The following is a 22,896-nucleotide window of genomic DNA, read 5'->3' on the forward strand; positions in this document are numbered from 1 at the left end:
GGGGGCCTTTTGATGTGTGATGAAACGGAATGGAGCAGGCCGTCCTGGGGCCCCAGAAGAGGGGGGGGGGGGGGGACACAGGGGTGGGACGATTCTGAGAGTGGCTCATTAGAATTTCAATCAGGCTGTAGGCTGGGACCGCAACCCACACACACATACACACACACACACACACGGATACTCACAGGCATGTATACATATATGCCTGCATGCACAAACAGCATGCACACACTTGCAAGGGTGCACAAATACACACACGTGGACACACACACACACTCACCTGGACGTGCTCGTACTCGCACACACAAAAGCAAATATACATGGGCACTCTCACATTTACGCATGCTCACGGACACAAACCTGCACTCGTACAGTGAGCCTGCTTTTTCTCTTGTCTTCTAGTCATCAGTGCATTTTTTTGTTCATATTTACCACAAAATGCCACTTATGAATATAATTTCTGTATTTTTTTCTTTGATGCCCGTTATCCTATTTTATTTACTGTATTTTCTATCAGCCAACAGAACTGCAGTGTATTTTAGACAGTAGGCCCCATATAAAATGCATTCAGAAATAGTCTGGACAGAGCTGTGTACTGAAGTTTATTTTAAATATGAGACTTGTGTTACTCGGTGTTTGTGTAGGTGAGTCTAAATACAGCTGGTTTTACTTTTTGATAAGGCTATAATGCTATTTTTTTTTGGTTAGCTTTTGATATACTAGCTTTTGTTAGTATATCATCAGATTTTCTTGATCAAAATTTCATCTCCCCAACTTGGCATTCCAATGAAAGATTTAAGATCACATGAACTGTGTTTTCACTCTAATTATATGAGTGCTAACAGCACTGCGCAGTTCTGTCACCCTATTATATGAGTGCTAACAGCACTGCACAATTGTTAGTGTGGTTCTCTTACATGTGTGCTCACTAATACACAGCCACTGTTATCAGTCCATATATGTGCTTTTCAGTGCACTGTTCAGCTTGCAAACCAACAGTTTGAGTTCATAGATATTTAACCCAGGACTTCAAAAAGCTGTGCATTTTTTTTTTTATCTGTGCAGAACAAAAATAGTTTCCCGTTAAAATCATTGGTGCCTTTCACATCACCCCTTAAGTACCTTTTCCCTTGTGTCTGGTTACCTGGCTTTCTTATTTCTGTCATGTAATCTGGTGATTTCTCCTCTACCAGAGTAGGTATCCTATCAGTAACCTGGAATCAGTTTACAGGCCACAATCAGTTTTTGTCGTTCAAAACACATGGCAGCTTTCGCAACTTAAGTGTTGCTCACAAACTTAAAATGCATCTTACCTCCACCCCCACACAAAAACCATGCCCTGTCCGCACAGCGTTCTCACGACGTTTCCATGACATTTTTTGCCAGCGTTGCAGGTGGCACGCGCAAATATAAATATACTGTACACATACTTTGCGTGACTTATCCACACCATTGCTTCAGCGCTGCAGTGGGCGTTAGGGAGACGTTGTGGGAACGTTGTGCGTTGGTGGGCGCCAGCGCGGGAGAGCAGGTAAATCAGCGGCTGGGTTTGCGCTTAAAAACATCAAAGGGAAAAACAAAGGCGCATTTCAAACGAGCCCTGCAAGCTTGGCAACAAACCAGCAGCTCCTCTGATAATACTTAGATCTATAAATGTTTGCTTTATTTATTTATTTACATATTTATTTATTTTTAAGCTCATTCACCGCCGTAATAAGTTGGCCCTAACAAGCACTTGAGGGAGATGGCTTCTTTTCCTGTTTTCTTGCTCCATTGCGCAGTAAGCTTGGGGATTTAGGGGACTATTAGAGAGAATTTCTTTTATTTGTGGCTAATGAATGATATGCACACTGTTCTCTTTCTTCTTGCGTTCTTTTTACGGCTAAGTGAGAATCGGGGGATGGAAACCGGAGAATTAGGCGCATTTTCAAGGTTTTAGTAATTTAACCCTACTCTTGCCTCTCTATGTGAAACTTCGCGCTGATTATTTATTTTTTTCCGGCCCCGTTAACACGGAGATTTATTCACTTTGTTATTCACTCCGGAGTTCTCACGCAGAGCCACTTTTAGATTAATAATACATGGGCTGTATATTATTATGTGGTATTATTTATGGATTATCATACTGGGGGAGAACGAAAGGTCTCGGAAATGAATAAATGTTGGCTTTTCTTCCCTTTACTCCATACGCGTTTGTGTTGAACACATCACACTTATTTGTCTGTGTGGTGCCGTTTGGTGTTGCGTTGCATTGCAAAGGATGATCCGTCTGAAACGCGTTTCCGCCTCGGTTGTTGTTTCGTACTTTGACTGCACGCTTTGATAAGGTGTCCGTAATTTCTCGCAAAGGCCCCTTTTTTATTTCCCTTTTGAAAACGACCTCGAATTACACCGCCTTGAGTCAGTGTGTGGAAAATGAAAGGACTCGAAACACAACGTTGTTATTACTTGTTTGCTTCACTTAAATTGAAGTGATAGAACAACTGCTAGGGGATTGGGAAAGGGTGCGGGACAGATAGCCGGTATCTTAACTTTGATGTTATTGTTCTACTTCAGTCGATATGTTTAATTTCAAGAGCACATTAACATGAAACATAGAGAAATGTTGGCATGTGGTTGCTCAGCACATATGCATGACTGAGCCTATAGTGTGTATTTTGGTCTCCTTACCCAGAATTCCCTTGTACTGTGCTTTGCTGTGCCCACAGGGATGGGTGCTGGAGGGGATACCCCGAAATCGGCAGGAGGCGCTGCTTCTGCAGGAGCTTGGCATCGCCCCGGATCACGTAGGTGGGCACCATATGCCCAATCTCTCTCTCTCCCTCTCCTTCTCTCTCTCTCGCTCTCTCGCATGCCAGGCTATCACCTGAGGAGAATGCCACACAGAACTCAGCGCATGCGAAAGCGTTGCCAAAATCCAAATGTCAGAAGAGAGAGGGGAGTGGAAGATCGTCGTCGGAAACGGGCACATTAATGCATGCCCCGATAATGATCTCCCAGCTGAATTTAAACATCTCCAACTCCTAACTCTGTCACTTCAGTACCGTGGGTGTCTGCGCGTCTGTTTCTCCGTCTAGTTGTCTAACCGTGATTTAGATTTAGAGGACCTGGAAATGTTTCACTATTCTGTCAGTAAACCAGTGTTTTATTGTAATGCAATTGGGGGTTTTTCCCCCTCTTACTTCCCACATAGTTATTTTTATACATCTGATGTGTATGTACGTGTGCGTACATGTGAGAGAGAGAGAGTGTGAGTGCGTGTGTGGTGAGTGGTTCTTTATCAGAGTAAAGGAAGTTTACTTTTGTTTTAGTGGTGCTGGAGGCTCCAGATGCAGTCCTTATCCACAGAAGTCTCGGCAAGAGGGTAGACCCTGTCACAGGAGGTAAAACCTGGGTTAACAGTGCTCCATAGTACAAAACTTGGGCTTGCATGTTGGATTCCCAGGTGGACAGTTGAGGCTGCACTCTTGAAGCAAGATACTTAACATGAACTACATTTGTATTTGCATTTAGGCATTTAGCAGAGCGACATACAAAAAAGTGAAGCGAAGAGCAAAATCAGTAGAAATTTATCAGTATCACAACTAGTAATAGTCACAGAAATCTATCACATATCTAATCAGATATCTAGGTATATATTACAAAATATAGGATATAGTGCTTTAAGTAGCAAATTGAATTGAGAGTATAGTGTTACACTCCACCCCTGACAATTGTTATGGACCCTATGTATTTCCTCTATTAAATGGACTTCCTCTGTTATTGCATATTTGCCATACTGAATGGTTTCACATCTTTAAACAAAATGTAATACTACACAAAGGAAACCTGAGTAAACGCAAAACACATTTTTGAAATTATTTGATTTGTTTAATGAAAAAAGTTATCAAACACCCATATCACCCATGTGAAAAAAATAATTGCCCCCTTAGTGACTAAATCAAATAATTGCCCAAATTGAATTGATAATTAGATTCAGCTGATTGAACACAGCCAGGCTTGATTGCACCTAGACCTGTTAAATATAAACCTCACTGATATTGAACCATACCATCAGAGTGAAGTAGTCACCACAAAGTGCACTACAAGCACACTATGGCACGATAAAATGAAATTCCAGAAGAGATGAGGAAAACAGTGTTGAAATATCAGCCTGGGAAGATTTACAAAGCCATTTCCAAGGCTCTGGGACTCCACCGAACTACAGTGAGAGCCATTATTACCAAATGGAGAACACTTGGAGCAGTGGTGAATCTTCCCAGGAGTGGCCGACCTGCACAATTTCTCCAAGGACGCAGAAAAAACTCATCCAAGAAGTCACAAGAGATCCCAGAAGAACATCCAAAGATCTGCAGGTCTCTTCTAGCCTCAGCTAAGGTCAGTGTTTATGACTCCACAATAAGAAAGATACTGTTCAAAAATGGGATTCATGGGAGAGTAGGCGGAAACTACTGCTAACCAGTTTGCAAAAAAGGAGCACCTGGATGATCCCCAAGCCTTTTTGGATACTCTTCTGTGCACCGTCAAAAGTGGAACCATCTCTGGACCTGGATGACTTGCCATTATTGAAGGAACCATGAATTTTGCTCTGCACCAGAAAATTCTTAATGGCAATGTCTGGTCATCTGTCCGTTAGCTGAAGCTGAGGAATAATTTGGTTATGCAGAAAGACAATGATCTGAAACACAAAATCAAGTCCACATCTGAATGGATGAAAGAAACAAAATGTAAGTTTTGGAGTGGCCTATTCAAAGTCCTGAATTGACCCCAATAGAGATGCTGTGGCAGGACCTGAAACGAGCAGTTAATGCTCAAAAACCTCCTAATTTGTTGGAATTAAAGAAGTTCTGCAAAGAAGAGTGAGCTACAGTTCCTCCACAGCGATGTGAAAAACATATCAAATTATAGTTATTGTTGCTAAAGGTGGTGCAACCAGTTATTAAGGGGGTAGTTATTTTTCACATGGGTGATATGGGTGTTTGAGAACATTTTGCATTAAATAAATTAAATCATTTTTTAAAATGTTTTGTGTTTACTCAGATTCCCTTTGTCTGGTATTATGTTGTCATTTTGTCTAAAGACCTGAAACATTTCAGTGTGATAAATATGCAATAATAGAGGAAATCAGGAACGGGGAAAATACTTTTTCATGGCACTGTACAATGTGAACTAAGTCATAACTGGATAATGATGCCTGCTAAGCATATTTGGTTTTACTTCTGTATGGTGTAGTTCTGTGTAAAAATAAAAAATAAAAAAACGGAAAAATGTGGGTTCAAATCCCTGGAAGAGCATTGCTGTTATACCCTTAGAAAATGTGCTTGATTGCCTCAGGTACTTTCTGACTGTAAAACATAAGCTATGCAAGCTGGCTGGATAAGGGAACCTGGTAATCCATTAAATAATAAAAACAAAATGGCCGCATTCAGCTGAGGGGAAGTTGAGGCGAAAGATAAGCATGTCAAAACATCACAGGGCAACCTGCCCTCTCCTTATAATTCATTTTATCATTAGGAGCACTGTGCAATATTGAACCTGTTTGCTGAATCCCGGCTTTGGATGTGGATGTAAAACAGGAAGCCTCCTCTGGGTATAACAAAGCCGAGCGGTAATGAACAAAAGCCGCAGGTCCCAGCAGATTTGTTATAGCGGGAGACTGCTGTATCCACGTAATTGCCATCTCGGTTTTCAGCTGTTCAAAAGTCTCACAGCGCTCGTTTCCGTAGACCACCGTATGCAGATTTCTTTTTTACAATTTTTAACCAAATTAATAGCTTAAATACACACTGCACATAAATTCTCAAACGCAAAAATGCATAATGGAGTTGATGTTGTCGTCCACAGCGCTGAAATATAAAATGTTTATTCGCATCTGCTGTAAACTATCGATTAGCTGCTAGCGACGATGCTGAATGTGTAAGTGCCACCCTCGGGATGACAGGAACGGGCCTCGCTCTTCCTCTCCTCCCTTCCTTCCTGCCGCCCCGTCTCCAGACGTGTACCACACCACGTTCAGGTGGCCGAGGGACGACGAGGTGGGGCGGCGTCTGGTGCGGGGGGAGGTCCTGTCGGAGGAGCAGGCGGCGGCCCGGCTGCTGCGGTACCACCGGGAGGCGCACGGCCTCCGCCGCGCCTACGAGAACCGCCTCGCGGTCGTCAACGCTGACCAGCACCACGACGACGTTTACGCGCAGGGTGAGTCCGTTTGCCGGCACGGAGGCTGAGCGCGCTCCCTGGCGTGCCCCGACCACACACGCACAAAGACATGCTCGCGCATACGCTCTCAGTGCCTGCAAGCGTGCCCGCCCCGGCCCCATTCTTCCAGTGTTCTTTCCCCCCCGTAGGCGCTTCGCCCCCTGCTGGCGGGAGGCCGACGTCGCGGCAGATCCGTGGGGAATCCCCCGTTCCCCCATCCTGTCAGCCTGGCTGATGACGGCGGGTGGCGGGGGGGGGGCTCGCCCTAGGCAGAGCCACAGGCGAAGGGCGTCCCGCGTGGCCCTCAGCCAGAACGAGCAGCCGTCACCGAGGCCATTAGAACCATCTGAGCGAAACCCGTCTCGCTATTACGCCGCTCCGCTTGACAAAATAATCCTGCCGTTCGCCCCAGCCGCGTCTCCCCCATTACGGGGCTCTTGGATGTGCGCGGCGGTGGAGTTTGGAGTCTTTTGACTGTCAGCTCTTTAACGCTACTGCGGTTAGCGCCCCGCGTTGTTAAAGTATATATATATTTTTTCCCTGCGAGCGCATCGGAACGCGGCTTCATCCCCGTCGCCGCCGCGACGCACGCGGGCTGCGGTGCGTTCCACGTTTCCTCCGCGCCGCTCTCGTTCTCGTTTGGTTTTTTATGCTTTGTATTCCGGCTGTAGGTCATACGGTCTTTATCAGGGGTGTCCGATCTTAATCCTAAAAGGGCCAGCGTGGGTGCAGGTTTATATTTAAGCCCAGCACTACTCAGTTAGCCCCGATTCAACTAATTAACCGATCGTGGCCTTCAATCAAGACCTTGATAAGTGGAATCAGTGTGTGGTTTGGTGTGGGGCTACAGCGAAAAGCCGCACCTGTTTTTGCGCTGGTGTCTTTGCTTTTCTCATTGCGCTGCGTCTGGCTCTTTCACAGGCAGCTCTGTGAGTGCAGTGGATAGGCTGGGCTCTCACAGACCGCATTAGATCAGGCCAGGCCTGCACTTGAGTACAGCAGGAGCGCCGTTCCGTGGGTTTTCTGCTTTTTTTTTTTTTTTACGGCTTCATGATTGGGGCGTGATTTGTAAGTGCGAGGTTTGGGGGCATGGAGTAATGGCTCAATTTATAATTAATAACATCTGATTTGCTTGATTGCGTTAAACGGAGGGAATAAAAAATACAGGGATTGGGGAGAAGGGGGAGGGGGGGTGGTTGAGGTTCGGGCATTAAGTATTCATGAGGCTAGATTGAAATACAAACCATGATAAAACTGCCTTGAATATTGATTATTGTGGTTTAAAAATGCAGTTTGATAATGACGTTACTAGCGACTTTTGACTTGATCTGGTTTTCCCTGAATTAGCCGAATTAGCTTTTTTTTTTTTTTTTTACCCCTTCGTCATTTTTCGCCCCCTCGCCGTCCGGCGTGCCAATTAGCGCTGAGAATAGAGGGGGGGAGTTCGTTGGTCATAATTAGGCCGCGGTTAATTATCCGACATTAAGGGAGAAGCGTGTCATATTGCGCCGTGGCGTTGTCGCGGTGAAACCCAGATGAAAACAGCTGTTGGCTTCCTTGAGAGGGTCGCACCCCGAGCCCCCCCCCCCCCCCACCCCACCCCACCCCACCCCCCCCGCCGGGGCTCTTTATCTTTTATTGATCGGCTCCATTATTTTGAGCCCGGCCGGACCCCTCCCCCCCTCGCCGCGGTGATGTCGGGGGGCGGGACTTTAGAGCGCCGCTGCCCCCCCCCCCCTCCCCCGGTTAAGCGCCGGATTATCTCTGGCGATTAAAGCTTTAGGGGGAATTCTGCGCGGCTTCGTGGGGAGAGGGTGCGTGCGGATGAGAAGCCCCCCCCCCCAGCTGTGAGAGGGGGGAAGCACTTGAACCTGAGGTTTCCTCTGATCTTGACCTCCCTTTGGTGTCCATTAGGAAGCTAGTGATTTTCTTTTTTTTTTTTTTTTTACAGCTGGGCAGAATGAGAGGGAAAGCAAGCTGAAGGAAATATGTCTCCCTGACAGCGTGCGTCTTGTAGCCAATCGAATCGTGAACCTACGCTGGTTATGCAGCTTCGTTGGACAGTTTTAGTTTCTGCTTTGTTGATGCTATAACCTCACTCTCAGAAGACCAACCCCTTGCAGGAGGAAATCAGTATCCGGTTTATTGTTGTACGTCGCTCTGGATAAGAGCGTCTGCCAAATGCCTGTAATGTAATGTAATGCAATGTATTGGTTCACACTGAATTGGGCAGCTTGCAACTACTGCTTTCAATCCATTTACATGGAGGGGGGAAAGTGGGTCAATTCATTCTAGAACATTCTACCCTGTTATAATACCATGTCAGTGAACAATGAGGAAGACTGAAAGTGCAGCTTTTTACCCTGGATAGTCATGTCTGGGGGAGTTTTAAAGCTACATGCAGCCTGGCCATTGACTTCTGTTCTGTACTTGGTGTAAGCAGATCTCAGGCTCAACTCTGCGTGACCCTTCCCCTGCTCCACGAATCGATAACCCCGCTCACACTGCAGCAGCTTGCAGTGCAAAATCCCCCAGGAAACTTCACCTGCAGCTTCCGGTGTCGTTCCCACGTGCGCCCCGCATCGTAAAGTGACGGAACGCGATCGAGGCGTCACCTCCACTTTGCGGCGGCCAGGGTTTCCTGTCTGCGTTGTTCTTGGGGGCGTGGCTCGCGTGTTTGGGCGTCCTGTCCGCATTGCGTCTTGCCTGCGCCGTTGGTGGGGCTGTGGCTCATGCGTTTGTGTCGCTGTGGTCTGGTCCCCCCCACAGTGCTGACCCATGTGCTCCGCCGGCCCCGCTCCGCGGCCCCCCACACCCCCAGGGTCCTGCTCCTCGGGCCCCCGGCCAGCGGGAAGAGCCTGCTGGCGGAGAGGATCGCTCAGAAGTACGACATCGTCAACGGTGAGCTCTCCTCTCGCTCCCCACATGGACGTTTCTCTCTCTTCATCTGTGTCTCTTCTCTTTATAGCCTGTCCCTCTTTATCCCTCTCCCTCTGGTTTTCTGTGTATGTGTGCATGTATGTGTGCATGCACAAACACACATGCCGCACACACGCAAAAACACACACATGCACATGTACGCACACACACGCATACGCACATACACCCACACACACAATAAAACCTCAGAGATGTGAAAGCGTTGGGAATAAAGGTTGCTCATAGGTGTCTATATGCTTTGAAAGTAACATCAAAGTAAACCAATTTATAAAGATTTTAACAAAAACTGGTGAATTTTAAATAAGTGACTCTCATTTTGCATCTATAAATGTTTGTTTAAACTAACTGACAATAAAACAATTGGCTGTGGTTCGAGCAGTTATGATTGTTTTTATACTTTTTTCAAACTATACTCCTTTTCAAACTATATCTCCTTTTCATTGCTCTGCAGTGTGCCACTAGCCAGGCTTGTACCCATCATAGCATTGAATCTAACAGCGTCTGAAATTCTTCCCGCAAGAAAGTCAATCCGCTTATAGCTTGTTTATGGAGCTAGAAAACACTGTCTTAGACATCGTTCTAGACTCTCCCATTAGCATGCTGAACTGGGTTCAGATTTGGTGATGGAGAAGGCCGTGGCATATGGATAACACTGTTGCAATTTTCATCAAACCATTGGCTGACCGCACATGCTCTGCGGATAGCGGCGTTGTCATCCTGGAAGACATCCCTACCGGCAGGAAGGAAATGCTGCAGCGTGGGATGAAGACGATCACTCAGAATCATTATGTAGTGATTAGCATTGACCTTGCCTTCTGAGGGGATGACTGAACTCAAGCCATGCCAGGAAAATACACTCCACACCATCGTAGAACCTCCAGAACCATGCTGTTCGCAGTTGGAACCAAGCACTCTGGCCTGTAGGGTTCTTTCTGTGTAGACCGCACGTGGACTTGTCCATTTGAAAACGTGGTGAAGGATGATTCAGCTGTCCAAGTGCCCATATCACATTTCTTCACTGCTCAGTAGTCCGTTGCCTGTGCTCTTCACATAAGTGTACAAATGTGCATCATCAGGTGCAATTCATGATGCTTATATATTACCAGCTCTATGTGCCATAGCAGCACACTTAGACCAGCTCTATGAGCCATAGCATCAGCACACCTATACCAGCTCTATGAGCTATAGCATCAGCACACCTATACCAGCTCTATGAGCCATAGCATCAGCACACCTATACCAGCTCTATGAGCTATAACATCAGCACACCTATACCAGCTCTATGAGCTATAGCAACAGCACACTTAGACCAGCTCTATGAGCCATAGCATCAGGATGAAGAAATAAGTGATAAAGACAACTCTAATTTGGCTTCATAAGAGAGCATACACAGAACCCAACCCCACACCATTCCAAAATTTGGTCATTTAAACATGCACTGCACATTTCATTGTCACCAGAAATAACTTTTCAGAACCATTTCTGACCTTCTGAACTGTGCTTGGAGGAGTACACTTCATTTGTGGTTTGAGAGGGCGGACTGCAGGCCTGACCAACCAGAGGAGGCTAAATTGAGCAGTGAGCTGGGGACAGCCCTGTGGTCAGATTTCAAGCCCAGACCACAGGCCACAACACTCAAATATGGTGTGTTTGGTTTGGAACTCCATAAAGGCCTTGCTGTAGTACATATAATGTACAGTACACAGTTCACAGTAACGCTGACTTTAGTGAAGGCTTGTCACACATCTAAGTTCAGGTAAAGACATCCCCTGTGGCCTGGCCAACAACAAAAAAAAAAAACTACACCTCCCTTTGGTGAATGCCAACACTGCCACCCTCTGGACAAGGTGCGGGTTCCAGGTCCTACTCCAGTCCTAATTTGTATTAATAAATTATTCAGTTTTTGAATGAATACAGCACAGTGCAGTCTCGCTGGTGCGGAATACATTTCAGAGAGGCAGTGAGGGCTGAGGACATGGTGCCGGTGTTTTTTTTTTTTGATCATCTCATCTTTTCCTGCATTTTCCCGCGCCGTCCTCCTCCGCCATTTATTATTTATTTTATAATTTTTTCATTTGATTATTTTTATTGTCTGCCCGCACTCCGGTAACTATTCCGGGATCTCTCCACCTGTCTCGTTGCGCTTTCCCCGGCATTCTGAAGAGGTTACATTGGCCATTCCCTTTATTGAATCTTTCATGTCTCTCCCCCTCTCTCTCCCGCTCCCGTGCAGTTTGCTGTGGGCAGCTTCTGAGGGCAGCGGCCGCGGACCAGGCCGAGACGGGCGAGCTCATTACGCCCTACCTGGAGACCCGGGAGCCAGGTGTGGCTGCTTTCCCAACCAGACCGGAGAGGTTGAGTGCAGAGTGAGGGATTGCGTTCCCAACCAGACCGGAGAGGTTGCGTGCAGAGTGAGGGATTGAGAGAAGCATTTGTGAGCCAGAAGGCCAGATTTGTAATCTTTAGAAGAAAAATGAGTATTATTATTACTACTATTAGTAGTAGTAGTTCATAAGACTTAACATTCAAGGGCCTTCTGAATCCATGCAAGCACAAATAGATGTATTGATGAGGTAATCAGCTAAATACTTCTCAGTCTGTCTGGTTTTTTACATTTGGGTAAGTAGCCCTCAGAACAACAAGTGCCATTGGTCAATGAGGGCAGATAACAAATAGTAGTGAAGGCCCATGAAACAAAATTAAAATCAATTGAAAAGCACTTTTTACAGATAACTATCTCAAACGTGGTCTAGAGAAGGAAAATTGGCCTGAACCCCTAAAAGCGAGTGAATGAATGAAGTAAAAATTCCCCAGTGAGAAGTGTCAGCTTATTCCCAGTATAACACTCTCTTTAAACTTTGTGTCCCTATGAATGTGTTCAGAAGCACGTTAATACTGCAGCTGCACTTTAAGTGTCCGTCCCCATCGGCCCGGCGATCGTGTGGTGACCATCTCACTGGGTGTTGCAGCACAAGGGCGCTCCGTCCCTCCATGATCCTCCTCCTCCTCTCCTGAGACGGCCGTTTCCCTGTGTCGCCCAGCCGTCCCTGTTCGATAGCTTGTGTAATTCCACTAGCCTGCTCATTCGCTCTCCCAACCCTGACTCCCCCCTTCCCTTCCCAAAACTAGCTGGCCCCCGATGATTTCGACGCACAGGAAGATTAGCGCGCGGAACGCCGCCGCTAACCGGTCACAGCCCGCGCAGAGCCGGCTCGAACCCGCGCGCCGCTTCACCCGTTCCCACGGCGGGTTGGGGTGGGGTGGGGGGTGGGGGGTGTCAGAATCTCTGGGCGTCCGCGGAGACGGGCGGGCGGGCGGAGCGCGCGGTCACGTGACGCCGTCTCCGGGCTGATGAAATAGTAATGAAGGGTGTTGGGCGGCGCCGCTGTGATTTGCACATGAAAACGGGATCTTCCCGCTCCCTTCCCTTCCCGGCGACGGTCCCGCCGCTCCGCGCGCATGCAAATGATCCCGCCAAGCCTTTCCGCTCCGGGGAGTCGCCAGCCGAGGGCCGGCGGGGATGGGGGGTGGGGGGCGTCGCCGGCGGAAGCTTTTTTGTCTAGTTTTGTTTTTGTTTATGTTCTGTCTTGTTTGTTTTTGAAGTTTATATTTTAATGATAAGTTTTCTCGGTTTATTTTTGTTTTTGGGTTTGCAGAATTCGGGATTTGGGTTCTTGCTCTGCCTAATTCACTGTTTTTTTTATAGAACACAGCTGCTTGTGTTCAGGCCACAGAGTGTTGTAAAGTTGTAGAGCGGCAGTTACGAAGCCTTCATAATTATACGGCTGGCTAGTACGAAGAATTTACAGATGTCAATATTGAACTTGATAAATGAATTATAATCATCCTACTCAGTCACAAAATGATGGTAATAGTCACAATCATAATCGGCTGGAACATTCACTTATAATGAAAAAGGTGTACGTCCCCATTTACTGCAGATGTTCTTGGGGACTAGACTGACAAGATAGTTGACTCGCATCTCTTCTGTTTAGTTGTCCTGAACAACGGGCTTTGTAAGACTTCAGTAGTTTTTTGTGCGAGTTTCCAGTACTTTCCATGCTTGCTTATGGCCAGGCGTATAATTTGAAATGTTTCAGCTTTGTTTCAGCGGAGTACTGTCAGTATTACGTATATTTAGTTGACTTGTCTGGTTGATCAGTTGCAATACCTGGGTTATTAACCATCGAAACCTTTGACCTTTAACCTCTGACTAACCCTAACATCAGTCCGAGAGCACGCCTGTCCCCTCCGTCAAATGCAGGAGCTGTCACATGCAGCCGCCTCACAGGTACCTTGGTTACACAAACCCAGCCTGAACACCATTCAAACAAATGAAACCGACCGGTTCAGAGCAGAACACAGTATGTATCACCCGTTCCCCCTGAAGCGCAGGGCACCGGGCGGCACGCACGCCTCGCCTCGCTTCGAAAAGCCGCCAAGTCGCTTGTCTGCGGAGAAACGTGCTAAACTCTGAATCCCGCGGCTAATCAGAAACCGCCACCGCCGTCAGGCCCGAGCCGTTCCCATCGCGCTTTCTGGGAGGCGCTTGTCGCGCGCTAATCCACCGCACGCGTCTCCCGTACGACGCGGACGCGCCACGCTCTCCGCCTCGGGTCTCCGGGGGGAAGGGAAAGGGAGTGAGAGGGAGAGGAGGGGAGGGGAGGGGAGGGGAGAGGAAGGGCCCGCCCGCTCTCCGCAGTCACGGCCGGTTAGCCCAAGCAAACGGAGCCGCCCCCGAGGGGACGCCGTGGCGCGGCGCGTGCCAATCACCGGCGTGCCCGCGCCCCTCCGCGCCCCTCGCCTCGGGCGGCTCCTTATTAATTTAATAAACATCCCTGCGAGGCCCGCCGCTCCACGCCGCTCCACGCCGCTCACGGGGGCCTGCCGTCTGACACGCCCGGAGCTCGGGCCTAATGAGGCGTGGGCGGAGCCTCGCTGACAGGGCCACCATCACACAATGACACAGGCAATGCTTACACTGACACAGAACTTACACTGACACAGGCACGTAGTGCTTACACTGACACAGAACTTACACTGACACAGGCATGTAGTGCTTACACTGATACAGGCACGTAGTGCTTACACTGACACAGGCACGTAGTGCTTACACTGACACAGGCACGTAGTGCTTACACTGACACAGGCACGTAGTGCTTACACTGACACAGAACTTACACTGACACAGGCACGTAGTGCTTACACTGACACAGGCAATGCTTACACTGACACAGGCGTAGTGCTTACACTGACACAGGCATGTAGTGCTTACACTGACACAGGCATGTAGTGCTTACACTGACACAGGCAATGCTTACACTGACACAGGCGTGTAGTGCTTATACTGACGCAGGCGTGTAGTGCTTATACTGACACAGGCATGTAGTGCTTACACTGACACAGGCTGTAGTGCTTACACTGACACAGGCAATGTATGTCGATGTATCTGACTGCACGGCGTGTAGTGCTTTCACTGACACAGGCAATGCTTACACTGACACAGGCAATGCTTACACTGACACAGGCACATAGTGCTTACACTGACACAGGCATGTATTGCTTACACTGACACAGGCGTGTAGTGCTTTCACTGACACAGGCAATGCTTACACTGACACAGGCGTGTAGTGCTTACACTGACACAGGCACGTAGTGCTTACACTGACACAGGCATGTCGTGCTTATACTGACACAGGCGTGTAGTGCTTACACTGACACAGGCATTACGATACAGACGGGCACTAACAGGGGTGTACTAAAACGCAGGCTCACTGCTGATACAGGCGCAGCAACACAGATACAGATACGCAGGCATAATGACAGAAAAAACACTAACACAGGTATATTAGCACAGGCACACATTAATGTGCACCAACACAGGCAAATTAACACAGCGCAGCTTCACAGGATCCTTAACATCGTGACGCTGTCAGGGCTCATTACTGGTTGCACACTAACACAGGCCACTAATGAACATACGCTACCTAACGCATGTGCTCAAATTAGAAGGCACGCAGCCTGCACGCCGACACAGGTACGCCAGCGCAGGCTCACCAGCACAGCCTTGCTAACGCAGGTACGCTCACTCAGCCGCGCCGACACGGGCATGCTAACGCCAGCATAAGCACGCTGGCTCTGACACAGGCGCACCTAACGCAGCCGCAGTGCCGTAGCGTAACGGCCATAATGACAGGCCGGAGATGAGAAGCCGAACGGTAGCGCGGCGGTAAGAGCCTATCGAGAGCCGCAGCAGGGGGCCGGCGGGGGGGAGCTTATTAGCCGAGCGGCGCTAGGGAAACGGGGGGTGGGGGGTGGCGGGTGGGGAGGGCAGGTGAACCGTAGTGCAGAATTAATCTACGCCTCTCTCGCTTATTCCTTCACCTGCCTCGCGCCTCCACCCGATCGTAATATCGTAAGTATCAGAGTAAAACACCGCGGTCCTGTAGGAGTAACTGCCTTAAGAAATAATGATCCCTCTTCAGAGCGGGCCAATTCCTTTTTCTTCCTGTTTAACTTGGGAGGTGGACATGGGAGTCATTGTGGGGCTGCACACCTCTCTCTTGCTCTCTCGTGCTCTCTCCCTCTGCCTTGCTCGCTCTCCTTTTCTTTCTCTGCCTTTTTCTTGCTCTCACACTCTCTCCACTCTTTCTCTCCGTTTCTCTCTCTCTCTCTCTCAGTTGTCAGGCAGTGTGAGCGGGGAGACAAAGCAGCGTAGAGATTCATGGCATTAACAACCGCCGTGCCTCCCTGCACAGGAGAACCAAGCGGGGGCTCAAGTGTCAAATCCACTCAAAACACGTCCACTCCATCCCCGGCAGCTTCCTCCCTCGCACTCCCTCCCTCCCTCCCTCCCTCCTCCCTCCCTCCTCCCGCTCCGTCCCTCTGCGAGTTTGTGTCTTCTCGCCTGTATAAAAATGTCTGTTTAAAACAAGGTACATTAAAACGAAAAAAAAAAAAGAAAAAAAAACTAAAAGTAAAATGTTGAGCGGGTTCCGTCTGGCCTGAGCGTTCAGCCACAGGAGCTGGGTGGTCCTGGGGGACCCGGCGCCGTTTGAAGACTCGTCTCTCTCCCCCTTCGCTCGCTCGTTCTCTGTTTTCCTATCCCCCTTTCTGGGTTTCAAGGTTTCTCTCTCCCTCTTCCTCCGTCTCTCCCCTCTCCTTTTCTCTCCCTCGTTCTCAGCCTCGGTGCAAGTTTCAGGCAGAGAAGCTCTCCGCCTTAAATAATTTACAAGTTGATTAATAGACTCACAGGGGTATAATTAGGCAGGGGAGAGACAGCGGCTAGTGTAACCAGTACAGTGCTTAGGGGATTTAGAGACCGGGATTATTAAGAAAATAAAAAAAATAGCATTATGAAAAGAGAGGGAGTGGGGGTGTAGGGGGGGGGGGGAATGGGGGAAGAATCCTGTTCCAGCGCTGCGCAGTGTTTGAAGCCACTTCTGTAGGAGCAGGGAGCCGAGGTGCGTTTGATGTGGAAATTGGACAGTTTGAATCCGTCGACTTTAATTTTGCACCAGCCTCAGTCCCCCAACCCCCCCACCCCCCACCTCCCGGGTGCCGCTCACTTTTCCATAGAAAATACATTCTTTTTTTTCCCTTTCACCCCGTTCTCTTTATGTTTACCTTTTCTGTTTTTCTCGCTACCTACCTCTTACTTTCCCCGGTTTTCCTGTTAATACCCCTTCCCACCCAGCCCCCCTTAAGCTACCCCCACCACCCCACCCACCCCCCAAAGCTGGTAAGGAGTGAATGTTAGTTGATTCGCCCCAGTCTTACTGATGTTGCCATCAACATAAACAATTCTCTTATGTAGCCTGCAAGGCTGGGGCTAGCTGATTTTTTATTTTAATTTTTTAAATATTAATAATGATAAAGGGCATGCAGGACCAATCTTCAAAAAATCCAAATGTATAATATGTCTACTTGTCTAGATTCATACAACAATTAGTTTACTGAGCTTTTCTCCCCTATTTAAATAGCAGTGATCCCAGGAAATATTGTGTCCCGGCAAATGCGGTTTGCTACGTAACCTGTTTCTGAGGTAAATTTCTCCTGTATCGTTTCCCTCCAAGAATCCCCTCTGATACAACACGGATGTGTGCGCGTAGTAAGCTTTCAGCTATAGGATTTCCTTCCCTCCCCCTAGCTGTACCGTCGATGATAAAGAGGGGAATCAAGACTTGTCGACAAGCCCAATATGTCTGTAGATCTGAGGCGATTGTTGTGGTGTGTGCCTGCCAGTGCGCTGTGTTGGCTTGTCAGCTCCAATTTCTCCTCGTCTGTTCTCCCCACTCTCTCCTGTCTGTTCTCCCCTGATGTTGCAGTGTGGTGTCAAAATGTTTCCTGGCTCTAAAAAAAAAAAAAAAAAACCAGCAACGCATTTTACCGTTCGATGCGCTTTGAAACGGGGCGCATTTTGTTTCGGTTTTTTTCCCCCGTCTCCGCCGTCTTCTGGTATTGCGCTGTAGCGGGTTACCTGCCGGTTGGGCTGAGCTCGCGACAGGCACGGGACGCGAGCTGCTGTTTTTGCGGCCCTCTGGCGGGAAAGCGCTTCCGCAAGACGGAGACTGAGCAGCACGGACCTTTGCGATGCTTTATGAAAGGAAAAGGGTAGTTTTGCGGGAAAACCAATACCGACAAGTCTATGGGTTCGTGTGAGCATGCGTGTGTGCGCGCGCGTGTTTGTGTGTGCACGTGTTTGCATGTATATGCCCATGCCTCATATGGATGTGTGGTAGGCACAGGTATGTGGTCTGTGTAATGGACAGTTTGCAGCCATTTCATTCAGCCTGTCCAACAGCTTGTGCCCCTGTCCACCCTCTCTCTCTCCAGATCACTAGAGGGCGCTAGAGATGCCAAAACATTCTTGTTTGTCTCTGCATTGAAGTTGTGTGTGGGTGTGTCTGTGTGTCTGTGTGTGTGTGTGCGTGTGCGCGCAATGAGAGGGGCAGGTATGAGAATTTAGTTTGTGCATTTCAGAAGGTTTTCCTGGGATTCTTTTGAAGTTTTTCACACAAGACTTCTGAACATCCATAATTTCCTCTTCCTTTAGATAACACAGAGGCAGGTTTCGATCCCCTCTGTGATCAAACTTTAATTTCCTTTCTACCTTTTTTTGAGGAAAGGCACTCTATTTATACTCCACGATTGAAATGTGATTTTCTTTAAGCATTCTCTCCAGTATGAAAACCTGAGAAAGCCAGAACAAATCACTGAGATAAAAATATATGTACCTTTTGACATTACAGCACCATTCTTTGTTTTTCAAGCTGCGAAAACATGGTATTGGGAATGTGCTTTTCAAAATGTATAATTTTAATGATATTATAAAAATAGCAAATAAACAGAATCATTTAATTCTATTTAAATACACATTTTTGGCAGCAGGTATTTATTTTGGCTGTTGGTTATGTCACATAGTTCATGTAAATATCTTGTACAACCAGGTTTATCTGGTTTGGCATAATTGTATGGAAATATATTTTTTTTAGCAATAGGCAGGTTTTTTTTGGCTGTTGGTTATGTTGTGCAGTTCAGGTAACAGCCTTGTTTGATCTGGTTTACCTGTGGTCTGGTTTTCCCAGTACCTGACAGCACGGTGCTCCAGATACTGACCCAGCGGCTCAGCAGGCTGGACTGTACCACGCGCGGTTGGGTGCTGCACGGATTCCCCCGCAACGTGGAACAGGCCAAGAAGCTCCAGGAGTCCAAGTTCATCCCGTCCAGGTAACGTCTCTACCGGTGACAGGAGATAGCAGCGTAGTGAACTGGGAAAAATGAGACACGTCTTCATATCAGGACATATTCACAGCTTTACTGTGGAGAAAAAAAAGTCTTTTGGTTGGTTCAAAGGAGCTAGAGGTCGATTGGCAGCACACAGTAGCTCCACCCATTTTCAGGTTCATGAAGTCCCATTCTCCCATTTCTCTAGTCTCTGTAACAATGGATGCTTAAAGAATGTATTGCCACATGGGTCACACCAACATGGGGTGGACATGTTGCAGTTCCTTGCAGTTCTCTACTGATCACCTGGTGCCTGCCCCCAACAGACTGCTGGTCTTGGTGGATTAACCCATTAATGCTCAGATTTTTCCCAGAGATTTCTTTTTAAAGCATCTATAGTCATCCAAAAAATATTCACAGATGGAAAAAGATTGGTAGAGACTTTGGCAACTTTATTTGCCCGCAGGCTTAAATGGGTTAAGAACAGAGGTTTTGTCAGTGTTTAGGCAACATTAACTGACAGCATTAGTCACTAATGACAACTGAAATGCACAGACAGTGAATTTGCCACCCATGTCGGAGTCACACACAGGCATCAAGGGCAGGTGCTTATTTCACCCAGAGGAGCCTTTCTGAACAGCTAACACAGACCAAAATAGTGAAATATGCACTGTTCTAATGAGCATAAAACAGTCTTTCAGTTATTTGAACTAAAATGCAGGTGTCTGAGCTAAATAGAGTAACACAGCTTCATAAGCCGATGTGACAGCTTGGTTTGTTCTTATTTGTGGTATTAATATAGATTTTGTCTTTTTTTTTCTTCGCATTTTCTAAATTCTGTGCAGCCTTTTAAAAAGGTAGTATTGTTGTTTTTGCATACAGGGAGAGAGGGAGATTGTGTCCCATGTGCTGAAATTCAAATGTGTTGTGCTGAAGTGCCCCCACCGTAGCTCATGAGGAGCTGAGGATTGTGGAACAGGGAGGGTCATCGGTGGGGATGATTGAGGAGAGGCTCCTGATTGGTCACGTCAGTGAGGCGCCATCACCGAGCACGGTTTATTTCCTGTTGCCCAGGATCCGCTAGTTTTGGCCCATGTCAATCTCTTTCAGTCAAACCTCGTTCAGCATAGCAGCACTTAGAGTCAGGCTGTCAAGCATTGACATTTTACTGGGGGAAATCAAAAACAAAAAAAAAAATCATTTGAGTCTACTCGGTTAAAAATGGGAAAGCGATTCCGCGGACCTGAAGGGCGATGCATAGATATGCAGGATATGCAGTCAGAATAGCATTAGAATGTCATTGGCAGGCTGTGTGTGGCAGCGGGACGCGCGATTGGCCGGTCCCTCGGGGAAAACGGGAGGCGCGGTTCAGCCGGAGACTCTGGCGCTGGGGCGGCGCGGCGCGGCCGCATGGGGGCTGGACGCGACGGACCTGCCGCTCTTCAGCCGGCCCCGGCTCTGCCGCACCGCCGTTCTCCCCGCGCGGGTGGCGAATGGCGATTAGCATGCGCGGCGCGACGTGCAGTTTAAAACAACTGGCAAAAAGAAAAATACGGGTGGGGGGGGCTAGGCCTGCGCGTAGCCTCCCGCGTGGCTGCTGAGGGTGGCGGATAGTCTGTCGGTCCTGGGGGGGTTGGGGGGAGTGGCGGGGGGGGGTGTGCTCGCTGGAGAAGAACAGGTCTTTAGTCCCCACCGCTGCTGAAATTGGATTTTGGGTAAGTGTGGAATCGCGGTCCGTGGGGGATCGCGGGAGAGAGAGAGAGAGAGAGAGAGAGAGAGAGCAAACAGATGTAACGCAGACGCGCGCACGCACTGGGAGAAAACTCACGTAGGCGGGAAAAACAAACTCTGAAAGAATAACGTGTCCCTGGCGGGAGGCTGAGAGGGGCGCGTGCGGGAGCCCCGCGCCGTGGTTACGCCTTCCTCACGCGCGGCGCGTGGGAGGGGTTTTCCTCGCCTCCTCGACCTCTGATGCGTCCCCGCGGGGGGGGGGGAAAGCGAGCGCTCGGCCTCAAAACATCACGTCTTTATTTCGACAGTTTGACTCCCCGCTCGCTCCCTGAGCTTTCATCCGTCTCGATGAGCAGCAGGCGTCCTGACCACGAAGGCTTTGTCTGCCGTTGCGGTGTTGAGGATCTTTATTTTCCTCCGTCTGTCTTTTCCCGTGTTTACCCCCATGTAAACACTCGGTTCACTCTCCGCAGAGCGCAAGAACGCTGGGAGCCTTCGGTTTGACGTCGAGGCGCGCTGCGCTGAGCTGCGCGGACTCTGGTGAAGGGGTTTTTGCGCCACGGTGATTTTGTAACTCGATGCGGTGTCGCGCACATCGCTGGGTGGCCGCAATGAGGGATAATGACATCATAACGCGCGGAGCGATGCAATGATGTTATGCAACAATATGAAACGGAGCATGTGCGATTGTGGGGTTCAGACCCAGCCTACCTGTCTTTATCTCTCTTTTTGTTTCTAATTCTTTCTAATTCTCCCTCTGTTTCTCACTTTCTCTCTCCAATTCTCTCATTCTTCCCAACTCTCTCCTCACTTCTCTGCCTCTCTCTTTCTGTTCCTTTCTGTCAGTTGTCTGTTCCCCTCTCGATCTCGTCTTGTTTCTTCATTCCGTGTCCATCCCTTTCACCTGCTCTTTCTCTATTTCTTTCCTGTTTCTTTTTCTCTCTTTCTGTCACACCCTCTCCATTTCATTCCCTCTCTCTCCCCTCTCTCTCTCTCCCTCTCTCCCCCTCTCTCTCTCTCTCAGTGGCGGTAAGCAGCGATGGGGTTGATGGGGAGGGCGCGGAGGTTAATTACTCCATTACTGGGCGACTGGTGCAGGAGCTGTTTAAACAGGGCCGGTATCAGCGAGGGATTAGGCCTCATTACTGCAGCCAAAGCTACGCCATCGACCCCCTCCCCCCCGCCCTGCCGCCGCGCGTTTGCTAAGCGTGCCGCCGAATATTCATACGCCCACCGCCGCGGGGAGGGGAGGGCGAGCGAGCCGGGGGGGGGGGGGGGCTTAACTCGCCCAATCCGCCGCCGCGGCATCCCAAGCACCGCGGGGCCGCAATTACCCCAAATACCTGATCAGGGGGGGGATGGCGCAGGCCCGCCTCGCAGGTTACTACCCGCCTCGGCGGCAAACGGGGTGAGGTCGTCGGTGGTGGTGGAACGGGCGCGCTTGGTAGCGTAGCGTCGTCTGTCCCGGTTTTTGGGCCCGTCACATGATTTGGGTGCGATTCGGTCTTGCCGTTCTAAACGGAACTCATTCAGATGAGGCGGTTTGGGGGTTTCGAGGCGGAAAGGGAAATGGAAACCGTTCCTGAGCGTTTCCGAGAGGAGCGGTCCACTCCTGGGGGAGGTGTGGGCTTCCTGTAGTGAACCCCAATCGCATGCTCTCGGTGATGTTACCAGGACAACGCCTCAGTGAAGCCAGAATGGGTTCCCGCCTCCCTTGCTCCCTTCATCCAGATATTTCAGACAAACCTCAGATGTAAAAAAGCATCTGGAATGTTGGGCTTTCTGAACTGAGATGTTTGAGGGTAAAACATTTTTGTAATAAAGCTAAAAGTAACAGCAACACAAATTTATAAAATCGGAATCCTTTATCAATTGTAATTACTATTTTAGCTTTATTTTACAAATAATCTGCTTTCATTTTGTAGCTAAAACTTGTTTTAAGATAATAACCATCAAACAGCAGTAATTGTAATGTTAGCTTTATGAAGGATCTCCTTTTCAGTAACTCTGCTATCTCTGCCCTTTTGCAAACTTGAGATTTTTTTTGTTTCTGTCGAACATTATTGACTCATCCGAGTTTTATTCTTTATCAGTGGGCCTTAATGCCCCTTATGGTTGACAGGTCAGTCTATGACTGTATCTCTGAGGTTATCTACTGTATGCTTAAGGCTGACTGTGTCCTATCCACTTATCACCGCCGAAGTGGAACGATACCTGGCCATTTAAGCAAATGGAGCTACTTAGTTCCGTCTGTTCTCCTGCACCACGAGCGCTCCCCACCAGGTGGCGCTGTGCACCCTCTCC

General features: G+C 48.5%; 1 protein-coding gene across 3 annotated transcripts in view; it reads left to right on the forward strand.

Annotated features, from left to right (window-relative positions):
* Positions 1–22,896, forward strand: part of ak8 (adenylate kinase 8) — a 45,956-nt gene that overhangs the window by 14,231 nt on the left and 8,829 nt on the right. For 2 of the 3 annotated variants that reach the window (XM_064354513.1, XM_064354514.1), the window contains exons 7-12: positions 2,709–2,790; positions 3,312–3,383; positions 5,995–6,195; positions 8,965–9,096; positions 11,369–11,458; positions 18,723–18,864. In XM_064354513.1, the coding sequence (XP_064210583.1) occupies positions 2,709–2,790; positions 3,312–3,383; positions 5,995–6,195; positions 8,965–9,096; positions 11,369–11,458; positions 18,723–18,864 (719 nt within the window). The remainder of the gene's footprint in view (positions 1–2,708; positions 2,791–3,311; positions 3,384–5,994; positions 6,196–8,964; positions 9,097–11,368; positions 11,459–18,722; positions 18,865–22,896) is intronic. The other variant, XM_064354515.1, reaches the window with a different exon arrangement.

The sequence above is a fragment of the Anguilla rostrata genome, chromosome 10, assembly GCF_018555375.3.
Source record: "Anguilla rostrata isolate EN2019 chromosome 10, ASM1855537v3, whole genome shotgun sequence".
Classification (NCBI taxonomy): Eukaryota; Metazoa; Chordata; class Actinopteri; order Anguilliformes; family Anguillidae; genus Anguilla; species Anguilla rostrata.